We start from the raw sequence: 19,907 nt of genomic DNA, 5'->3' as shown, positions 1-19,907 counted from the left end.
AAACAAGCTAAATAATGATAATACAATTTTTAAATGTATTTTTATGTCAATTTTTACTAGTAATTTTAGTAATTTATTTTATTGCATCACAACATAACATGACTCATGTTTTTTTGTTTGTTTTTTTTGTAATTGTACACAAATTAACATGTCGCTAAGTTGCTACTATGATTTCACACATTGCTAACATGTTTTAGCATGATTTATCATATTGTTACCATGGTTAGTGTGTTGCTAGTATGATTTAACAGATTTCTACCATGTTTTCAACATGTTGCTAGTTGCTACCATGATTCAACTGATTTTTAGCATGTTTCTAGCATGATTTAGCAGATTGCTAGCATGTTTTTAAGATGAATTACCACGTTACTAACATGTTTTGGTGCATGTTTTAGTAGCATGTTTCTAACATGTTTTATGTGGACTGCATGATTTAACACATTGTTAGTATTTTCACGTTGCTAGCATGATTCAGCACATTACGTACGTTTTAACATAATTTGATGCAATGTTAACATTTTTTAACATGATGCTAACATGTTTTAGCATGTTCCTAACATGATTTAGCACATTGCTAACATGTTTCTAAAATGATTTATCATGTGGCTAACATGTTTTAGCACGTTTTATTAGCATGTTTCTAGTATTTTTTATAAGTTGGTAGCATGATTTGATAACACATTGTTTACATGTTGCTAACTTGTTTTAGCATGTCTCTAAAGTGATTTAGCACATTTCTGTCATATTTTAACATGATGCTAACATGTGTAGTATGTTCTTAGTATGATTTAGCATATTGCTAACATTATTGTTTTAACATGATTTAACATGTTTTAACGTCTCTAACATGTTTTAACAATTTAAAATGTTGCTAGCATGTTTTAGGACGTTGCTAGCATGTTTTAGTATGTTGTAACATGATTTAACACATCGCTTACATGTTTCTAGGATGAATTACCATGTTACTAACATGTTTCAACAATTTAAAATGTTGCTAGCGTGTTTTAGCACATTGCTAGCATGATTTAGCACATTGCTAACATGTTTTAACATGTTGTAACATGATTTAACTCATCACTAGCATGTTTCTAGGATAAATTACCATGTTACTAACATGTTTTAACAATTTAAAATGTTGCTAACATGATTTAGCACATTGCTAGCATGTTTTAGCATGTTTTAACATGTTTTTTAATGTTTTAACACATTTTAAAATGTTGTTAGCATGTTTTACCATGTTGATAAATTTCTAGCATGATTTAATACACTGATAACATTGTGCTAGCATGTTGTCCTGAGATAGTCATTAAGCTTTACTAGTGAAAGACAACTAACACTATATGTTTTATTGTCCAAAAGTTTTGGCCCCTTCAATGAAAGTCTATGGGACTTTTCATATTTTGATCGTCCGTTTAATAAAAACTACAGGTCCGATCAGTTAGAAAACATACAGCTTACAGAGTCTGACTGGTCTGAAGGTCTGAGCTGAGTTTGATGACTGTAGCTTGAGAACTGTAGGAGGAGAAAATGTTAACATAATTTTGTCTCAGAAGAAGCTTTAACAGTAGATCGGTATGCTGGCTCTGTCAAGCTGACATAATTAGCTTTTCAGCTTTCAGCGCAGGTTAAAACGTGCAGCTTCAGATCTGACAGTACTGTATGTCACAGAACTGACGGGTTTTTCTTTTTTCCTAATGTTGATCTGTGATTTTTGGTCAGCGGAGACAATGAGAGCCACGACTGCGGCCGTTCAGAATCAGTAATCGCCCATCAGAGGTCACGTTTGTCAGGCAGGAGTAATTTATGGAATATATTTTGCATAAATTTTCTCATGAAGCCAAAGTTTCATTGCACCAAAGAAATGATTTTTGTTAAAATACTGCAGCAGGAGGCATTTTCCCTCAAAACAGAAATGTTTTATTTTTTACTTTCGTTTTATACATTTTGATAATAGGACTTGAGGAAAAATTCTGGTGAATTTCAAGCAAAAAAATAAATTGGTTTGTATCCATTCTAACCAAAAAATTATTGTTATTATTATTATCATTATTATTACGTATATTATTTTTTTAAATACTGAAACATTTTTAACTGTTTTTAAAAGAAGTCTCTTCTGCTCACCAAAGTTGTTTATTTGATTTAAAATACAGTAAAAATAGCAAAATTGTGAAATATTATTATAATTTAAAATATCCATTTTCTATATGATTATGTGTTAAAATGTAATTTATTTCTGTGATCAAAGATGAATTTTCTGCATCATTTCTCCAGTCTTCAGTGTCACATGATCCTTTAGAAATCATTCTAATACGTTGATTTGTTGCTGAACAAACATTGCTGATTGTTAGCAATGTTGGAAACATATGGGATTATTTTTGTGCCAATAAGAATGAACGTAACTTTATAAAACTGAACGTAACTTTCCAAGAAACGATCAAAAATATGCCACTGCAAAAGAAGAAAAACACAATGAAAATGAAAAAATGAACTCAGTCGCACGAATTTAACATGCTCTTCAAATATGCTTCATTCTTTGTTAATGATTTTCAAAGAATCGTTTTCGCGAATCATGGATTCTGAATGCGTTGCCACAGCTTTCGCTTACGCTTCGCAAATTTTCGTTTGCTGTTTTGGCACAAACCTCTCGTGGGGGCGGGCTTAACAGCGATCTACTCTGATTGGCTAATGAGCTTTTGATGGACAGTTGCTCTCTGACCTGGAAGCACGGACGGTGACGTCAGTGGCGCACATATTGGAAAGTTGTTGTAGTGTGCAATACGTCGTGCTTTGTTTATATTAAGTATTAATGTTATTAGTATTTCACCTACGGTCGTCTCTTAGTTTCTAAAGATGAGCTCCCAGGAGAGACACGGAGCAGCATCATCTTCCACCTCAGCTTGTCCCTCAGGGCAGCTTGAAGTAAGTTCGTGTTGCTAAAGTAACGTTAATCAATAACATCGATAAAAGTTTTATTCATGTACAGTGTGCAACAGTTCTGATAGTTTCTATAAACAAAGCACGACGTATTGCGCCACTGACTTCACCGTCCGTGCTTCCAGTTCAGAGAGCAACTGTCCATCAAAAGCTCATTAGCCAATCAGAGTAGATCGCTGTTAAGCCCGCCCCCACGAGAGGTTTGTGCCAAAACAGCAAACGAAAATTTGCGAAGCGTAAGCGAAAGCTGTGGCAACGCATTCAGAATCCATGATTCGCGAAAACGATTCTTTGAAAATCATTAACAAAGAATGAAGCATATTTGAAGAGCATGTTAAATTCGTGCGACTGAGTTCATTTTTTCATTTTCATTGTGTTTTTCTTCTTTTGCAGTGGCATATTTTTGATCGTTTCTTGGAAAGTTACGTTCAGTTTTATAAAGTTACGTTCATTCTTATTGGCACAAAAATAATCCCATAGAAACATAGAAAACATAAAAAAAATATTTTGTAACATTATATACACTACCGTTCAAAAGTTTGGGGTCAGTACATTTTTACGTTTTTTTTTTTTTTTTTTTAAGAAATTAATACTTTTATTCACCAAGGATATATTAAGTTAATAATTAAAAGTTTATTAAAAGTTAATAATAAATTATTTACATTGTTATAAAATATTTATATTTTGAATAAACACTGTACTTTTTAAACTTGTTATTCATGAAAGAATCCTGAAAAAAAAAATTACAGGTTCCAAAAAAATATCTGGCAGCACAACTGTTGATATTATCCAACATTGATCATTCTAATAATAAATCCGCATATTAGAATGATTTCTGAAGGATCATGTGACACTTAAGACTGGAGTAACAGCTGATAAAAATTCAGCTTTTCATCACAGGAATAAATTCTATTTTAAAGTATGTTAAAATAAAAAACATTATTTTATATTTTAAAAACATTTTGCAATATTACTGTTTTTTTTCTATATTTTTAATCAAATAAATGCAGCCTTGATGAGCATAAGAGACTACTTTAAAGACTATTACAAGTCTTATATATATATATATATATATATATATATATATATATAATGTCTTTACTGTAGAATAATTTCATGCATCCTTGGTGGATAAAAGAATTAATATATTTTTCTTTTTATTTATTTTTTTAATTATACATTATTTATTATATTTTTATTTGAATTTTTATTTTATTACATTTTACTTATATTAGCATAACACATACAACAAAACCAATATTTATAAGTATAATAGGTTTATATACATATATATAGTTATATATATATATATATATATATAAATAAAATACTAAAATTAATAATTTATATTTAATAAATTTATTAATTATTTAAAAAAAAAAATCAATAATAATCATATTTTAGATATCAAATTTAATATAATAATTTCACTACTTATGTATTTGTTTCTATTTTTTTGCAAATAGACAGTTTTAGTTTTCAAACTAGATGTTAAACCATTTTTCTTGGTCTGACAGTGCTGCTGTGTGTCTGTTACCTGATGGAGCGCGCCGATGATCTTGCGCGTCTCCTGGTAGATGACCTCTGACCCCCAGTGAGGGTTGAGTCGTGTCAGGCGTTCGGCCAACCGGTTGTGTTCTCTCACCCAGAGCGTGTGCAGGACAGACAGGGGCAGGATCTCATTCACCCTGCTGTCACCTGCTGCGAAACACTCGACCCGTTCTGCTGCCTCTGATCCGGGCTCCTGGAGGCACGCTGACGGCCGGACGGAGACGAAGGGCAAATAGGGCCGACCGCCATCGCTGTATTCACTGTTGACGGCCAGCAGACCTTCAGCGCTGGACAGGTTTCTCAGGGTTTTCTCCAGATTTGGCGAATGGCCGTAGACGGTCGAGGCGTCGATGAAGGATGTGATTGAATTAATCTGCTGTCGCTGTAGAGCGTGACGCACATCTGTCTGAACGTTAATGCAGGCGGGTGAAGAACGGAAGAATGGAAGACAGCTTTTATTGCCGGACAATTTGTCATCCTTGGGAATCTAAGAAATAAAGGAGGAAAAATGACTGTGTATTGTTTGCTCAGATTGTGTTAAACCTAAAAGCATTATCATAAATTCATGAAATGTAAGTTTGAAGGTCAAACAATATCAGCCAAATCATCAAAATACTCATTTATAGACATTTTCAGACAAAAAATATATTTTTAAGTGCTTTCTGGTTCTGACATTAATATGACCTTGAAAAAAAGGTGTAGAAACAGTTTTCACATAATAAATTACTAGTAAATTTCAAATTCACCAACAGTTACAAAGTAGCAGTAAATAAGATGTTAAATGTGAGATTTCTAAGTTTTCTTTTCTTTCTTTCTTTTCTTTTTTTTTTTTTTTTACACTGCAGGTTGGTTGAAATGATGTTCATCTGACTAAAAAATCTATTTTAATCCATTTTAGAGCAACATAAATAACTATTTAGAGAAAAAAATTATATAAGTATGGATAAATGGCATTTTAAACATGCACTAAAAAAAGAAAAAAAAAAAAAACACTTTCACTCAGAAATTGCTAGTGAATTTCTCAAATAAATGTTATTTCTCAAAGAAATGATTAAAAATACAGTAAAAAAAAAATAATATTTGTACTATTTAAAACGTCTTTAAATAGCAACAAAAGCTGCATTTCTTTGATCAAAAATACAGTAAAAATTGTGAAATATTTTTACAGCATTTTTTGTCTTTAAAAACAAACCAAAGCTGCATTTCTTAGATCAAAAACACAAAAATAGCCATTTAAAATAGCAGTTTTATCCTTTAAACACAAAATTAAACAAAGCTGCATGTCTTTGATCTGAAATATTATTACGGTTTTAAAATAGCTGTTTTATTCTTTAAATGGAAACGAAATGCTGCATATCTCTGATCAAAAATACAGTAAAAATTTTGAAATAGTTTTATGATTTAAAATAGCTGTTTTCTTCTTTAAAAACAAACCAAAGCTGCATGTATTTGATCACAAATTCAGCAAAAAAAAAAAAAAAAAAGTTTAAATATTTTTTGCAATTTTTCTTTATATTTTAATGATTTAAAATAGCATTTTTCTTCTTTAAATAGAAACCAAAGCTGCATGTCTTTGATCAAAAATAGAGTAAAAATTTTGACATTTTTTATGATGTAAAACAGCCGTTTTCTTCTTTAAAAACAAACCAACACTGCATTTCTTTGATTAAAAATACAATAAAATTGAAAAATATTTTTATGATTTAAAAACAGCTGTTTTCTTCTTTAAATAGAAACCAAAGCTGCATTTCTTTGATTTTTGCAATTTTTGCAATTTAAAATATCTATTTTCTTACTTAAAAACAAACCAAAGCTGTATTTCTTTGATTTAAAATACAATAAAATTTAAAAATATTTTTATGATTTAAAAAAGCTGTTTTCTTCTTTAAATAGAAACCAAACCTGCATTTCTTTGATCAAAAATACAGTAAAAATTCAGAATTACTTTTACGATTTAAAACAGCTGTATTCTTCTTAAAAACAAACCAAAGCTGCATGTCTTTGATCAAACATACAGTAAAAATGTTGACATATTTTTATAATTTGAAATAGCTGTTTTCTTCTTTAAAAACAAATCAAATTTGCATTTTTTTTGATTAAAAATACAGTAAAATGTTTAAATATTTTATGATTTAAAATAGCTGTTTCCTTCTTTGAATAGAAACCAAAGCTGCATTTCTTAGATCAGAAATACAGTAACAATTCTGAAATAGTTTTACAATTTAAAATAGCTGTTTTGTTCTTTAAATAGAAACCAAAGCTGCATTTGTTTGATCAAAAATACAGTAAAATTTTGAAATATTTTAACAATTTAAAATAGCTTTTTTTATTTTTAAACAGAAACCAAAGCTGTATTTTTTTATTAAATATACAGTAAAAATTTAGAAATATTTTTTAAGATTTAAAATAGCTGTTTTCTCCTTTAAATAGAAACCAACGCTGCATTTCTTTGATCAAAAATACAGTAAAAATTCTGAAGTATTTTTGCAACTCTGACTTCAAGTGAAAATGTAATTTCTTCATGTCATCAAATCTGAAATTTTAGCATCATTACTGCAGTCTACAGTGTCACAGGACCCTTCAGAAATGATTCTGCTCAAAAAAACGCTTGCATATATTACATTTAAAGTAACGAAAATGTTTTTTGAATGGTTTTAATTTCCATTCCAGATTTAGTTATTATAGATTTATCTATAATAATAATCTTGATTCATCTTCCCCATCCAATTAATCCCAATGCATAAAATCTATTTCACGCAGACTTTCAACGAAACTCCATCGAGTCTCCAGAGTTTTGATAGAATGAGTTCTGAGCAAAAACTCGCAAGATTGATCACAGATCTTTTTGTTTATTTCCCATCTGTCATTCAGTGAATGCCAAGAGCGTCCGGTCCATCGTGAAGCTGTGAGTATTAGTATGCAGTATGCAGTATGCAGTATGCGGCTCAGGGGGGGCAAGAATAAAATGCTATTTTGTATATCTATGAAAGCGGCCTCCTCGCCTCTGGCTGGGGACAGTGAGATTACTTACAAACCGGCACATTTTTATGAGCATTTCAGGCCCCGAAGGATCCAGAACCACCAACAAAAAGGTGCTGCCGTGACCCCCATTTTCAACGGTCGTTTGAGGTTCGCCGGAGATAAAGAAGTAATCAATGAGATATATTTTCTTTTTAATTATAGGGCTCAGCCGCGTTCTCGGATTCATCTCGGTTGTTCCGAACCAGCAGTCCTGAACTGTCCTCCGACTCAAATATATATTCCCACGTCTGACTCATCGCGGGCCGTCAGGATCAGACAAAGAGAGCGCGAGACAATGACTTCGCCTCAGAGGAAACGCGTGGCATTTTATCTGTTTCAACTAAATGAACTTCTGTCAATGAAGTCGAAAAATGAGCGCCGTAACCTGCTCCTTGACACGGGATGTCACAGCCAGAGATAATTCTAATGAAACGTCTGGGGGAATGTCTTATCCAGTCAATAGCAGAAAACTAGCTGCCGGTGATTCGCGTATGAAAATAGATGTTGCTCGTGATTAATAATACACAACAGCAGAGACGGAGCCCTAGTAGAATAATGAATGAGACGCTCAATATAGCGGCTGTAGGAACGGAGGCCCCGCCCTCAAATTTAACTAGCCAATCACTTTACTGGACAAAGTTCTATAGAACAGAAAGAGTTCTATGAATTACACGTTATCTGTATAGATATAAGTTCTGTAATGCCAAAACATTTATTCAAACATCAATAAATTCAAGTATTAGACTAAAATATTTTTTTATTTACTTTTTAGCCTAAAGAAGTTATTATACAAATATAATTTAAGCTGACATGAAGCTAAAATAAAATAAAAAATAAATAAATAAATGAAAAACTAACTGAAATATGTACTAAAATTGCTGAAACTAAAAGAAATAAAAACACAAAAGCACATTAAATTATTAAAAGCTAAATTAAAATGTATAGAAGCTTGTAGGGACAGATATAAGTTTGATTCATTTTGATTAACTTTTAATGGCAAAATATTTATTTCAACATATTTGGATTAAATACTTAACATCAATAAATTCAAATATTGGCATAAAATATTTAAATTTTTATAAAATAGAAAGCTGTTATACTGTACATTATTATATAAATAAATAAAGTATTAGATGAAAATTTTTAACTTATAAAATGGAAAGTAAAATAAATAAGAAAAAAAAGATGTATGTACAGATTTAATTTATATTTATATTATATTTAGTCTTTTGCCTCCAAAATGTTTGAATTTAGCGGCAAGAAACCTGATTCGCTGTCAAGGCAACCAGTAGAGGGAACGCCCACTAGCAACCTCGTCGCCAGCGTCGCTGCTAGTGTGAACGGGGCTTCAGTGCTACTACTGGCTTAGCTTGCTAGTTTTATGACATTAACGTAAATCAGCGAAAAAAGTATGATGTTTACAAACAAAATATCAATATTTTCATTCCAAAGATAACATCCAACACAACTCTACGAACATAATCAGGTGAGGTAACGTTAACTGGTTTACTGCTAACTAGCGAAAACACTATTAATATGACGAGCTGCAGCTCGAAATACACGTTAGATGGAAACACTGTGATGGAGTTCGTAGCTTAGTTCACTATATTTAAAATAGTTTGAGCACTGCAGTTCAGTTGCTGACAGTTCAAATGTTACATTTATCAGTATATACTGTAAATATTTGAAAAACTATTGTTGTATGTTTGTATTATTCTATATAGAGTGATAGTCAATGTAAAAAGAGTAAATGGGAGAAGCAGATGAACACAAAACAGGCTCAAAACAAAGTTAAAGAGGGTAAACCTTACCAGCTACAGCTGTCAACACTATCTGACAGGAGTAAAAGTGACTTTAAAGCACTGTTGAAAGGTTACCTGCATTGGGAAGCAGGGGTCAGCATTGCTACAGGTGTGCAGACAGTCCTGTCCCAATGAGAAAGCGCTTTGGCTGGAGCTCTGAGGAGTGAAGGAGATGTCGTGGTCGATGTACTGGCCCCAGTCCACCAGCATCTGGGAGTAAGCGCTGTCCTCCAGGACGGTCATGCTGGAGCTGTGCATGATTTTATTACTCACCTCTCGAACCTCAAAACAGAAAGCAAAAGAGAGTGACTTAAGGCAAGATGCATTACCTCCCGCTGTAGTCACTCTATGTCTCCAATAATATGTCTTAGTAAGATGAGATGTAAATGATCCAAACATACAATGCAATGCAACCCAATGATGATTGAGAGATGAACAAATACTACTACCTTTGCACATAAACTCTATTCTTATTATTTTAATAATTTGATGCAGGTGTGCTTAAGCAAATAAAACACGAGGATTTGCTGTGGTGAGTAAAATGAATGCATGTTGTTTTGTGTGTGTGGGCAGTCAGGGAAATCTCATTATACCCCTCCGCCTGTGTTTGTTTACCTGTTAAAATGTCATTAAAACCACTAGCAATTAAACCGCCATGCGCCAAAATAAGATGGAAGTGTTTTTGCACTCTTGCACAATGTGAGATGTGACAATACGAACATTTGTCACGACGTTTCTTGCACTGAAGTTCGGCAGCCTTTGCCTCATTAAAAAAATAGTTTCAGTGAGACGCGATGGCAGCGACGTTCGTGTTTCTCTGCGTTTGGAAAGAAGGGGTCGTGCATATTTAAAACAGAGCGCACAGCGTTGCATTTTTAATGCGATAATAGAGCACGGAAAGGCCAATGTGTCACAGGTAGATGTGAGATCGAGCTCTTGTGAGGTGTTTTATATGCAGCGTTTTCTCAAGCTTATTTGGCAGATGTTTTTCATGCATATAAAAAATGCAATGCAAACAAGCATGCCATGATTTGATGCACTACTGTACGACAACATAGTCTAATGCTCACTTAAAATCAGTCCATTTAGACCTTTTTATGTAGGTGCAATTAAGACTTTTAAGAACTTTTTAAGACCAGGTAATTTAAGCAATAAGTTGCATGGAGGACAATGCATCAATATGGTCTCTAAATGTGGTGTATATAATTTACAACAGATTTCCATTACTTTTTAAATTCATTTTACTAAAAATGCCTTGAATTTCTTTGCTCCCAATGACTTTTTTGTTTCGTTTTCCAGTGCAAATGTCTAAAGATTCTTAAATCAAGATATATGTACTTAAGATGCAAATTTAACACATGAAGTCTTGTTTAAGATGGAATTGATCAAAAATTTGTATATTTATGATTAAAACAAGAAATATCTTCCATTAGGCTCACAAAAATCTACTTTTCAAAAGGAAAACTAGTTTATTTTTCATACGCCATTGACAGATATTTGTTCTTGTTTTAAGCATAAACTTACTTCATTTAGTTCAGTTTCATGGAAAACAAGACTTAATGGCCCGGTTTCACAGACAGGGCTTAGACTAAGCCAGGACTAGGCCATAGTTCAATTAGGACATTTAAGTAATTTTTATAAATGTGCTTAGAAAAAAAACATTACTGGTGTGCATCTTGAGACAAAACAAAGGCACTGATATATTTTAAGATCAATCAGTGCAAGTTTCTTTCAGCTGAAACAGCTCAGACTTACATTTTAGTCTAGGACTAGGCTTAAGCCCTGTCTGTGAAACCGGAGGAATATGTTCAGTTTGCATCTCAAGTAAATGTATCTTGATTTAAGAATGTTTATTTGTATTGGAAAACAAGACAAAAATTACTATTCACTATTCAGTAAGATGCATGCATGCAACATTTATATGACTTTATGAATTTAAGACATTCAGCTCCAATTTAAGACATTTGTAGACTGTAATTTATGGAAGGGTGAACTAAGACTTTTCAAGACCAAATGAAGAAAATTTAAGCAATAAATTGCATGGAGCTCAATACGTCAATATGGTATTTAAATGTAAATGTATTGTATTAGCAAAACATTAAAGTTAGAAAATACAGCTTCCAACAGATTTCCATTACTTTTTAATTCATTTTACTAAAAACGGCTCGAATATCTTTGCAACCAATTACTTTTTGTCTCATTTTCCAGTGCAAATGTCTAAAGATTCATAAATCAAGATATATTTACTTAACATACAGTATGAAGTCTTGTTTACGAGGGTATTGATCAAAACTTTGTGAGTTTATGATTAAAACAAGAATAAATATCTGCCAGCAGGCTCATAAAAATTTGTTCATTTTGAACACATTTTTAAAGTGACTCGCGAAGAACGAGTCATCTCGGGGAGTGCAACATCCTATTAGGTTCTGTACTGGAATTAGTTCACTGTTTTGAGTCTTCGGGTTTTTCGAGCTGTTTGTTTATCTTATGGGGCTGTCACGTGACGCAGATTTTTCTAAAATTAACGAAATGACTCGAAAAAAGATTCGTTCATTTTGCTGAACGAGACTCAAAGGTCTGAGTTGGTAAAATGATCCGAACTTCCCATCACTACTATGAATCACGTCTAAGTTCATCGTCTGTGTACTCTGGCTAAAAAAGGTTTGAGTATGGCGAAAAACTCCATCTTATTTTCTCCTACAACTTCAGAATCGTCCGACATGTTGTACCTTTTTGTTTGTAAACAGCGTTTGACTTACTTGCACTTTCTTAGTCTTTGCGCGTTCACTTTGTAAACACTGCGTCTGTGGTTCAGCCTACGTTCGGCGTGACCTTTCGACATGATTCAATCGTGAACGCGCATACCAGAACCTGTGTTACACAAGCTTTTGTGCTTAGAAAGTATACAAATTTTTATTTTTCAAAAAAAATGACAGATCGTTTCGCTAGATAAGACTCAGCTTTCTCGGCTGGGATCGTTTAGAGTCCTTTAAAGCTGGCCAGCCGATATTAAGCATTTTTATGGTTATCGGTATCGGTCATTTTCATAACCAATTTGCTGATAAAATAATCTAAAAACATTTAGAGAAGGAACATTTTTGTCAGAGCTTGTTAATCTTAATTTTGAAATTAATTTACATTTTTACACCAGACATATATATCGGTTCAAAATGTCGGTTATCGGTCTACTTGATCTATAATAATTGGTATATTATCACATATCAATCGATATTCGCTAGATAAGACCCTTCTTCCTCGGCTGGGATCGTTTACAACCGCATTTGGGATCCGCATTTAAACTGCATTTTGAAAGTTCAAAATCGGGGCACCATATCAGTCCATTACATGGAGAAAAATGCATGTTTTCCTCAAAAAACACGACTGAAAAAAGAAAGAAATGAACATTTTGGATGACAAGGGGGTGAGTACATTATATGTGAATCTTTGTTTTGGAAGTGGACTTCTCCTTTAAGGCATTTTTAGGTTTTAATTTGTGGAATTCATCACCATCACGATTATGACGAGCTCATTATCATATGAGCACACTAATTTGCATATCATTTCATTCCAGTTGCATTGAATGACTCTTCCCCACAGTCAATCATTTTGTTCTGCACATCACATTCAGTCCCGTCTTTAATGAATTGTGAGGATATTCTCGTGCAGCTCACCAGAGGAAGCTGGAAGCCGCTGTATTGGCGTCCGGCGTTCCAGCCTTTGGGTTGGTTTTCTTCATCCTCGTACTCCGCCGGAAGCCATCTGGCCAAGCCGGTGTTGGCTGCTCCCCAAAGCGGGTTCTTCCTAAAAAACACAGTATAAAATGCATATGATCGAAAATGACATAGCATTTTTAAAGAATATAAGGGAACAACTACTGTACTAAAGATCTCACATTATTTGCAACAATGCATTGTCCTTCACTGGCCCGTAATTCCACATTGCATGATCTCAAAAAGACAGAACCTGACTAATAATGGCATTGCATACTGTACATTTCTTTTTCAAACTCAATGCAATGCATAAAATCTCTCACTAAATGAATATAAACAAATATATTCATTCTTCAAAGGTTTTTGTCAATGCATTTTGGTTTTGAACTATAATAATCAGCACTTTCATTCTAAGCACTTTTTAGTTGCCCTAACATTATAGGCAAATCATAACATCATGCATGATTTGGGCATTTTAGAGGCTTTTTCACAATTTTTATGCACTTCAATTATTTAGTCACAAATGTAGAACAAATATTTAATTTGGTCTCTCATAAAAACTGCATGTATAACTAAACTTTTACACTTTCTGGAGAAAATATGAGTGATTTTTGCCTGTGTCAAGTCATTTATTTATACAGTGCTTTATACAATACTGATTGCTTCAAAGCAGCTTCACATTTATAAAACAGAACACTGTGTTAATGTTGTAAAATGAATCAATTATGAAACTAATTTAATTTCAGCTGCAAAGCAGGAGATAAATTAAACCATAAAAATGTAGTGTTCCTAGGATATTCTGATATAAAAACTCATGTCTGTGTGATATTTTAGTCTCTATATTTGGGATTGATGAGAACAAACGCTCTCATATGAACAGCAGCGATCGTGTTTGTCGAGCCCCGGTAATAATTTGGAGAATTGTTTAAAATAGTATTAGATGCATGTCACACCAAACTCAACCACTCATAAAAGATAGATTTAATCAGAACTAATGATGTTTTTGCATTAAAATATATAATTTGATGCATCAGAACTGGACGGTCATGGTACATTTCCTCCCACAAATGTAAAATTAATGCTATAAATCTTGCTAGCTGAGCCAGAGAACCGAGATTCATTTCCCCAAAACCAAATCAATCATATGCATCATAAAGAAAAAGATAAGGAAAAAGCATATCTTAAGCTTATTCTGATTTAAATCTGTTTATATGATTGCAGACGGCTCTGTCAGCTCAATACAAAATAATCCACAAAGCAAGGAAAGACGTTCTTACTTTGTCTTGTTTTGCAGTACAAATATCTAAACATTCTTAAATCAACATACATTTACCTGAGATGCAAAATTACTTAAGGTAGTGAGTTTTGGTTTCTGAAAAAAAAGTCATTTTTACTTAAAACAAGAAAAAATATCTGCCAGTGTGGTCAGAAAAATAAATGTCATTTAAAAAGGAAAACAAGATTATTTTTCTAGCACCATTTGGTTCTTGCTTTAAGCATAAACTCACTTTTTGAAAATTGTATACATTTTTAAGAAAACTATTCTTTATACTGTATGCAATTTTGCTCCTCAAGTTAATATATTTTAATTTAAGAATGTTTAGATATTTGTATTGCAAACAAGACAAAAATACTGAGGAAAAATATTTTTGCAGTGTTCTTTGCGGTTTCTTTTTTGGTATTTTTGTGTTATTTTCCAGTATAATTATCAAATATCATAAGGAAACAGATATTAAGCCTTGTTTTCTTGAAAAAATATCTATAAAAATTAAGTGAGTTTATGCTTAAAACAAAAAAAAAAACCAATGGGGTCAAAAAAAATCAACTTAATTTAAAGGGAAAACAAGATTAATTATCAGACCAAACTGAAATATATTTTTTTCTTATTTTATGCATAAAGTCATTTTTTTCAGAAAAAAAAAGACTTAATATCTTATGTAATTGAAGATAGTTTAATTATTGGTACTGCAAAACAAAAATAATGAGGAAAATTTTTTTTTTTTTTTTTTTTTTTTTTTTTTTTTATTTTTTTTTGTGTTATTTTCCAGAATAATTATTAAAAATCACAAGCAAAATGACATTAAATGTTAAGTCTGGCTTTCTCTTGTGAAAAAAAAATAATAATAATAATATTATATATATATATATATATATATATATAAGTGAGTTTATGCTTAAAACAAAAAATATCTTATTTCAAAGGGAAAATAGATTAATTTTCAGACTCCAACTATATATATTTTTTATTTTATGCATAAACATTTCATTTTTCAGAGAACAAGATTTAATATCTTAAGTAATTTAGCTTCAAGTTAACATAGATCTTATTTTAAGATTATATATAAATATACATATACATATATATATATATATATATATATATATATATATATATATATATATATATATATATATATAGCAAAAAAATTTCTTGTTTTCCAACACATATCTTTCTTAACTTATATATATCTTACTTATAACTTTCTTAAATCGAGATAAAAGAAAAATGACAAATTAGTACGTCTTATATTCTGAGAAATATAGAAACATTAAATGAGTTTATGCTAAAAACAGAAAAATTGGGTCAATGGGGTCAAAAAATTAACTTAATTCCAAAGACCAACAAGTTTATTTTTCTGACTCTACTGGCAACTTTTTTTCTTGGTTTAAGCAAAACCTCACTTCATTTCGATATATTTTTCAGCAAACAAGTCTTATAATATCTCATGTCAATTTGCTTCTCAAGTAAATATAAAAAGGAAAAAAAGCACGCTTAGATGTTAGTACTGGAAAACAAGATAAAAACACTGAGAAGGACTATTTTTAACAGTGAAAAATCCTCCACATTGTAGCTGCAGCAGATGAAAGCAAGCACAGGTTCGGTGACGTCTTTCATGACCCGGGTGAGCGTGCATGAATATTTAAGGTTTAGACATTATTTTTATACTGTTTAGTGATATTCTCAACTGGTTGAAGCTCTGACCCGCAGGTCATCTTATCATATCAAACTGCTCCTCTCCACAAAAGGCCACGGAGCTGTTAACCGAGGGTCTGATTCCTGTGCTCTCAAACTGTGAGACGTGCCTCTCGCTGCATTATGGATGAATTATTAAGATGGGAGTCAGATACCTGTTATTGCAGACTCCAGAGATGCTGCGGTATTTTCCGTCTTCGGCGCAGGTGGTGGGCTGGAGAGCGTGAGGGCATCCAGACAGGTTTGCTATCCGCTCCACTGCCTTCACGGAAAGGAGTTCTTGAAAAGGAGTTAATGTGTTTACGAATCCAACTCAAACACTGAAGGGTAAACAGTCCGCTGAGGTTCATGTGGATGCAGCACCATTGATTAAATCTGACATTTAAAGCGATTCCGAGATGATGCTCCTGCATTATTCCACACTTCCAGAGCTAAATCTCTAGTACAAGCCGTGCAAAATAGCACGCTAATACCCCGCAGCGGCCACATGAAGTGTTTAGACACTTAAAAAATGTCATTGCATTAGACCAAGTGTTATCGGTGCTCAAAAGCTTTTATTAAAGGGACAGTGCATGCAAAAATGAAAATTTGCTGGTAATTTACTTCACCTCAGGTCATGCAAGATGTAGGTGAGTTTTTTGCTGAATCCGTGGTCCTTAGTGATTCATAACATGCAGATGAGCAGCTTCTAGCATTTTGAGAATCAAAAAAAGCATAAAATTAACACCTGTGGCTCCTGATGATATATTGAGGTCTTATGAAGCGAAACATCAGTATGTGCAAGAAACTTAACATTGTTTACAACATTATGACCTGTAACCAGAGCTTTAGACAGACGTTCTGGAGTGATGTCTGTTTCCCAAATGAATCATTCTTTTGAACTGATTCTTTTTAGTAAAATAGATGAACCAGTTCACCAAATCAGACTAAAGCATCTGAAACAGTTTGCAGCCCAATCAGTAAACTCACTTTCAGACACCTGACAGTCACTCCGACTCGAAATTAGCTAAAATAGCTGCGTATCCGATCCTAAATGAACTGATTTAGCTCTCCAGTTTCTATAACAGTGCATTTTATATGCTTGAGACATGTAAAACATTCAGATTTCACATCATTATTGAGTGCTTACAGCTCATGAAAGTCAAAAATCCAGTATCTCAGAATATTAGAATATTTACATTTGAGTTTCATTAAATGACCATCCCCTAGTATAAATTCAGGTTCTCTATTTTTGTTTGAAACCACACTGATGGGGAAGACTGCTGACTTGGCAATGGTACAGAAGACATTCACTGACACCCTCCACAAAGAGAGTAAGTCAAAGAAGGTCATTACTGAAAGGGGTGGCTGTTTACAGAGTGCTGTATCAAAGCATATTAAATGCAATGTTAACTGGAAGAAAGAAATTGGGTAGGAAAAGGTGCACAAGCAACAGGGATGACCGCAAGCTTGAGAATGCTGTCAAGTAAAGCCAATTCAAGCACTTGGGAGAGCTTCACAAGGAGTAGACTGAAGCATCAAGAGTCACCACGCTCACATCTTCAGAAAAAGGTTTACCAAGCCACTTCTGAAACAGAAACAACAGCAGAAGCATCTTACCTGGGCTAAGGTGAAAAATAACTGGACTGTTGCTCAGTGGTCCAAAGTCCTCTTTTCAGATAAAAGTAAATTTTGCATTTCATGTTGAAATCATGATCCCAGAGTCTGGAGGAAGACTGGAGAGGCACAGAATCCAAGCTGCTTGAAGTCCAGTGTGAAGTTTCTGAAGTCAGTGATGATTTGGGGTGCCGTGACGTCTGCTGGTGTTGGTCTACTGTGTTTTATCAAGTCCAAAGTCAATATAGCCATACCAGGAGATTTTGGAGCACTTTATGCATCTATCTGCCGACGAGCTTTATGGAGATGCTGATTTCCTTTTCCAGCAGAACTTTAGCACCTGCCCACAGTGCCAAAACCACTTTCAAGTGGTTTGCTGACCAAGATATTACTGTGCTTTGTTAGCCAGCCAACATGCCTGACCTGAACCCCATTGAGAATCTATGGGATATTTTCAAGAGAAAGATGAGAAACAGTCGATCCAACAGCACCTCAGCAGTGCCACAGGCTGATCACCTCCATGCCACCCTTCACTGAGGCTGTAATTTGTTCTAGGAGCAAGTCATTTGCTGTAATATGTGCTGCCGACTAAGTATTGAGTGCATAAATTAACATACTTTAAAAAAAACTTTAACTTTTCTTTTTTGCAAATCTGTTTTTTGATTGATCTAATATTTTGGGATATTGGATTTTTGACTTTCATGAGCTGTAAGCTATAATCATCAAAATTAAAACAAAAAAACTTCAGAAATATTCTACTTTACATGTAATGAATCTAGAATATATGAAAGTTTCAGTTTTTAAAATAAGTTATAATAAAAAAAAAGATTTTTAATTCTCATTTTTTTAGATGCACCTGTATTACATGCATATATGTAATATTTAATATGTTTACTGGAAAAAAAACCTAAATTTTATCGCTGTCGTAAATTATATTAGTGCTGTAAACAATTTATTTTGAAGCAAAGTGTTCTATCAGCTTTTACATACTTAAATCTGCATATTTTTATTTACTTTTATAAAGGCCTATTTTTTTTTTTTTTTTTTTTTTGAAATGTATGCATCACCTTTAATGTCAAATTATTACACTTTATCAATAAACTCTGTTAAAGGTCAGATTAAATAATTTACACTGCAATATTAAAATGATGTTATGACATTAGTGTTTTAAATACATATATGAATATTCAAATAAGAAATGTTGGGGGGAAATGCATACTTTTAAAAATGCTAAACTACCAGTAGGTGGTGGTAAGTCAATAAATGAGTGAGTTATTGAGTTACTTCAACTGATTTGTTCAAAACGCAGAATCATTTAGTAGCAAAACACCACTGAGTGTTGCATTGGAGAATGTGCGATGCTTCTGCTGTGATCCTTGTTTGGGACCATTTTCGTTGGTGAAACAGAACAAAACAGTAAATATTGCATCTAAAATGTAAGTAACTTAATTACTACTTGTCAAGTTTATTGAACTAAAATCAATGTAACATGAGACGAACCATATCATGTTATAAATAAAATACACATTTTGAATTTTGACCTCAGTTTCTTTATGCGTGTTGTTATGCTCATTTGTTGTGAAGTCTCTCACAAAGAGACAGGCAGCTCGATTTAGATACCAGAAATACATTATCAACTGCCATTTCGGCCTACCTTGAATGTTTTAAAATAAGAAGAATCATTCTTACGTTTCGATGCTTCGCTGGTTATTTTTTGTCACTTCAGTTTTAGTCAGGCTGTTGTCTGGTCAAGCAAGTAAAAAAAAACAAATCAAAAACATTTTTAGTTAGAAGACTAGTGGTCAACTAGTATCTTCGGTCTGTCCAATGATTGTAAACAATCATTAGGTCGGTCAGACTACAGATAGTTTAGCGGTAATGTGAACAAAAATATTTAAGACCCATCGAATCTGAATTTAAGACATTTTAAGACTTTCTAAGGCCTTTTATTAGGAAAACATTATTTAAGACATTTTAAGACTTTTTTAAGGACCCACGGACACCCTGTAATATAACTGCTTATATGTGATGTCACTGTATGATTATGTAAATAAACTAGTAAACTGAATCAGTTCATTAGCCCTGTTAGCCTGATGCTCTGGATTACAGATAATAATGTTGTAAATAATGTTCAGTTTCTTGCACAAACCAGTCGTTTTACTTCACAAGACCTCGATATATCGTCAGGAGCCATGGGTATTTATTTTGTGTTCATTGATATGATTTTACATTTTAAAAATGTCCAGCCACTGATTTGCATTATATGATTCAACAAGGACCACGGTTTGAGCTAAAAATCTTCTTTACTGCTCTAGAAAC

The 19,907-nt window shown here is 32.8% G+C and overlaps 1 protein-coding gene across 4 annotated transcripts in view; it reads right to left on the bottom strand.

The window, feature by feature from the left end:
• tpo (thyroid peroxidase) overlaps positions 1 to 19,907 on the bottom strand; it is a 58,056-nt gene that overhangs the window by 32,597 nt on the left and 5,552 nt on the right. For all 4 annotated transcript variants that reach the window (XR_007829511.1, XM_051132539.1, XM_051132538.1 and 1 more), the window contains 4 exons: positions 16,148 to 16,271; positions 12,980 to 13,109; positions 9,384 to 9,590; positions 4,472 to 4,972 (listed from right to left, as the gene is read on the bottom strand). Coding sequence is in view for 3 of the 4 variants with exons in the window: in XM_051132539.1 (XP_050988496.1) it covers positions 4,472 to 4,972; positions 9,384 to 9,590; positions 12,980 to 13,109; positions 16,148 to 16,271 (962 nt within the window). In the remaining variant the exon portion in view is untranslated. The remainder of the gene's footprint in view (positions 1 to 4,471; positions 4,973 to 9,383; positions 9,591 to 12,979; positions 13,110 to 16,147; positions 16,272 to 19,907) is intronic.

The sequence above is a fragment of the Labeo rohita genome, chromosome 17 (genome assembly GCF_022985175.1).
Source record: "Labeo rohita strain BAU-BD-2019 chromosome 17, IGBB_LRoh.1.0, whole genome shotgun sequence".
In the NCBI taxonomy this organism is placed as follows: Eukaryota; Metazoa; Chordata; class Actinopteri; order Cypriniformes; family Cyprinidae; genus Labeo; species Labeo rohita.
The sequence above is the reverse complement of the archived record's forward strand: the minus strand, read 5'-3'. Positions and strand labels throughout refer to the sequence as shown.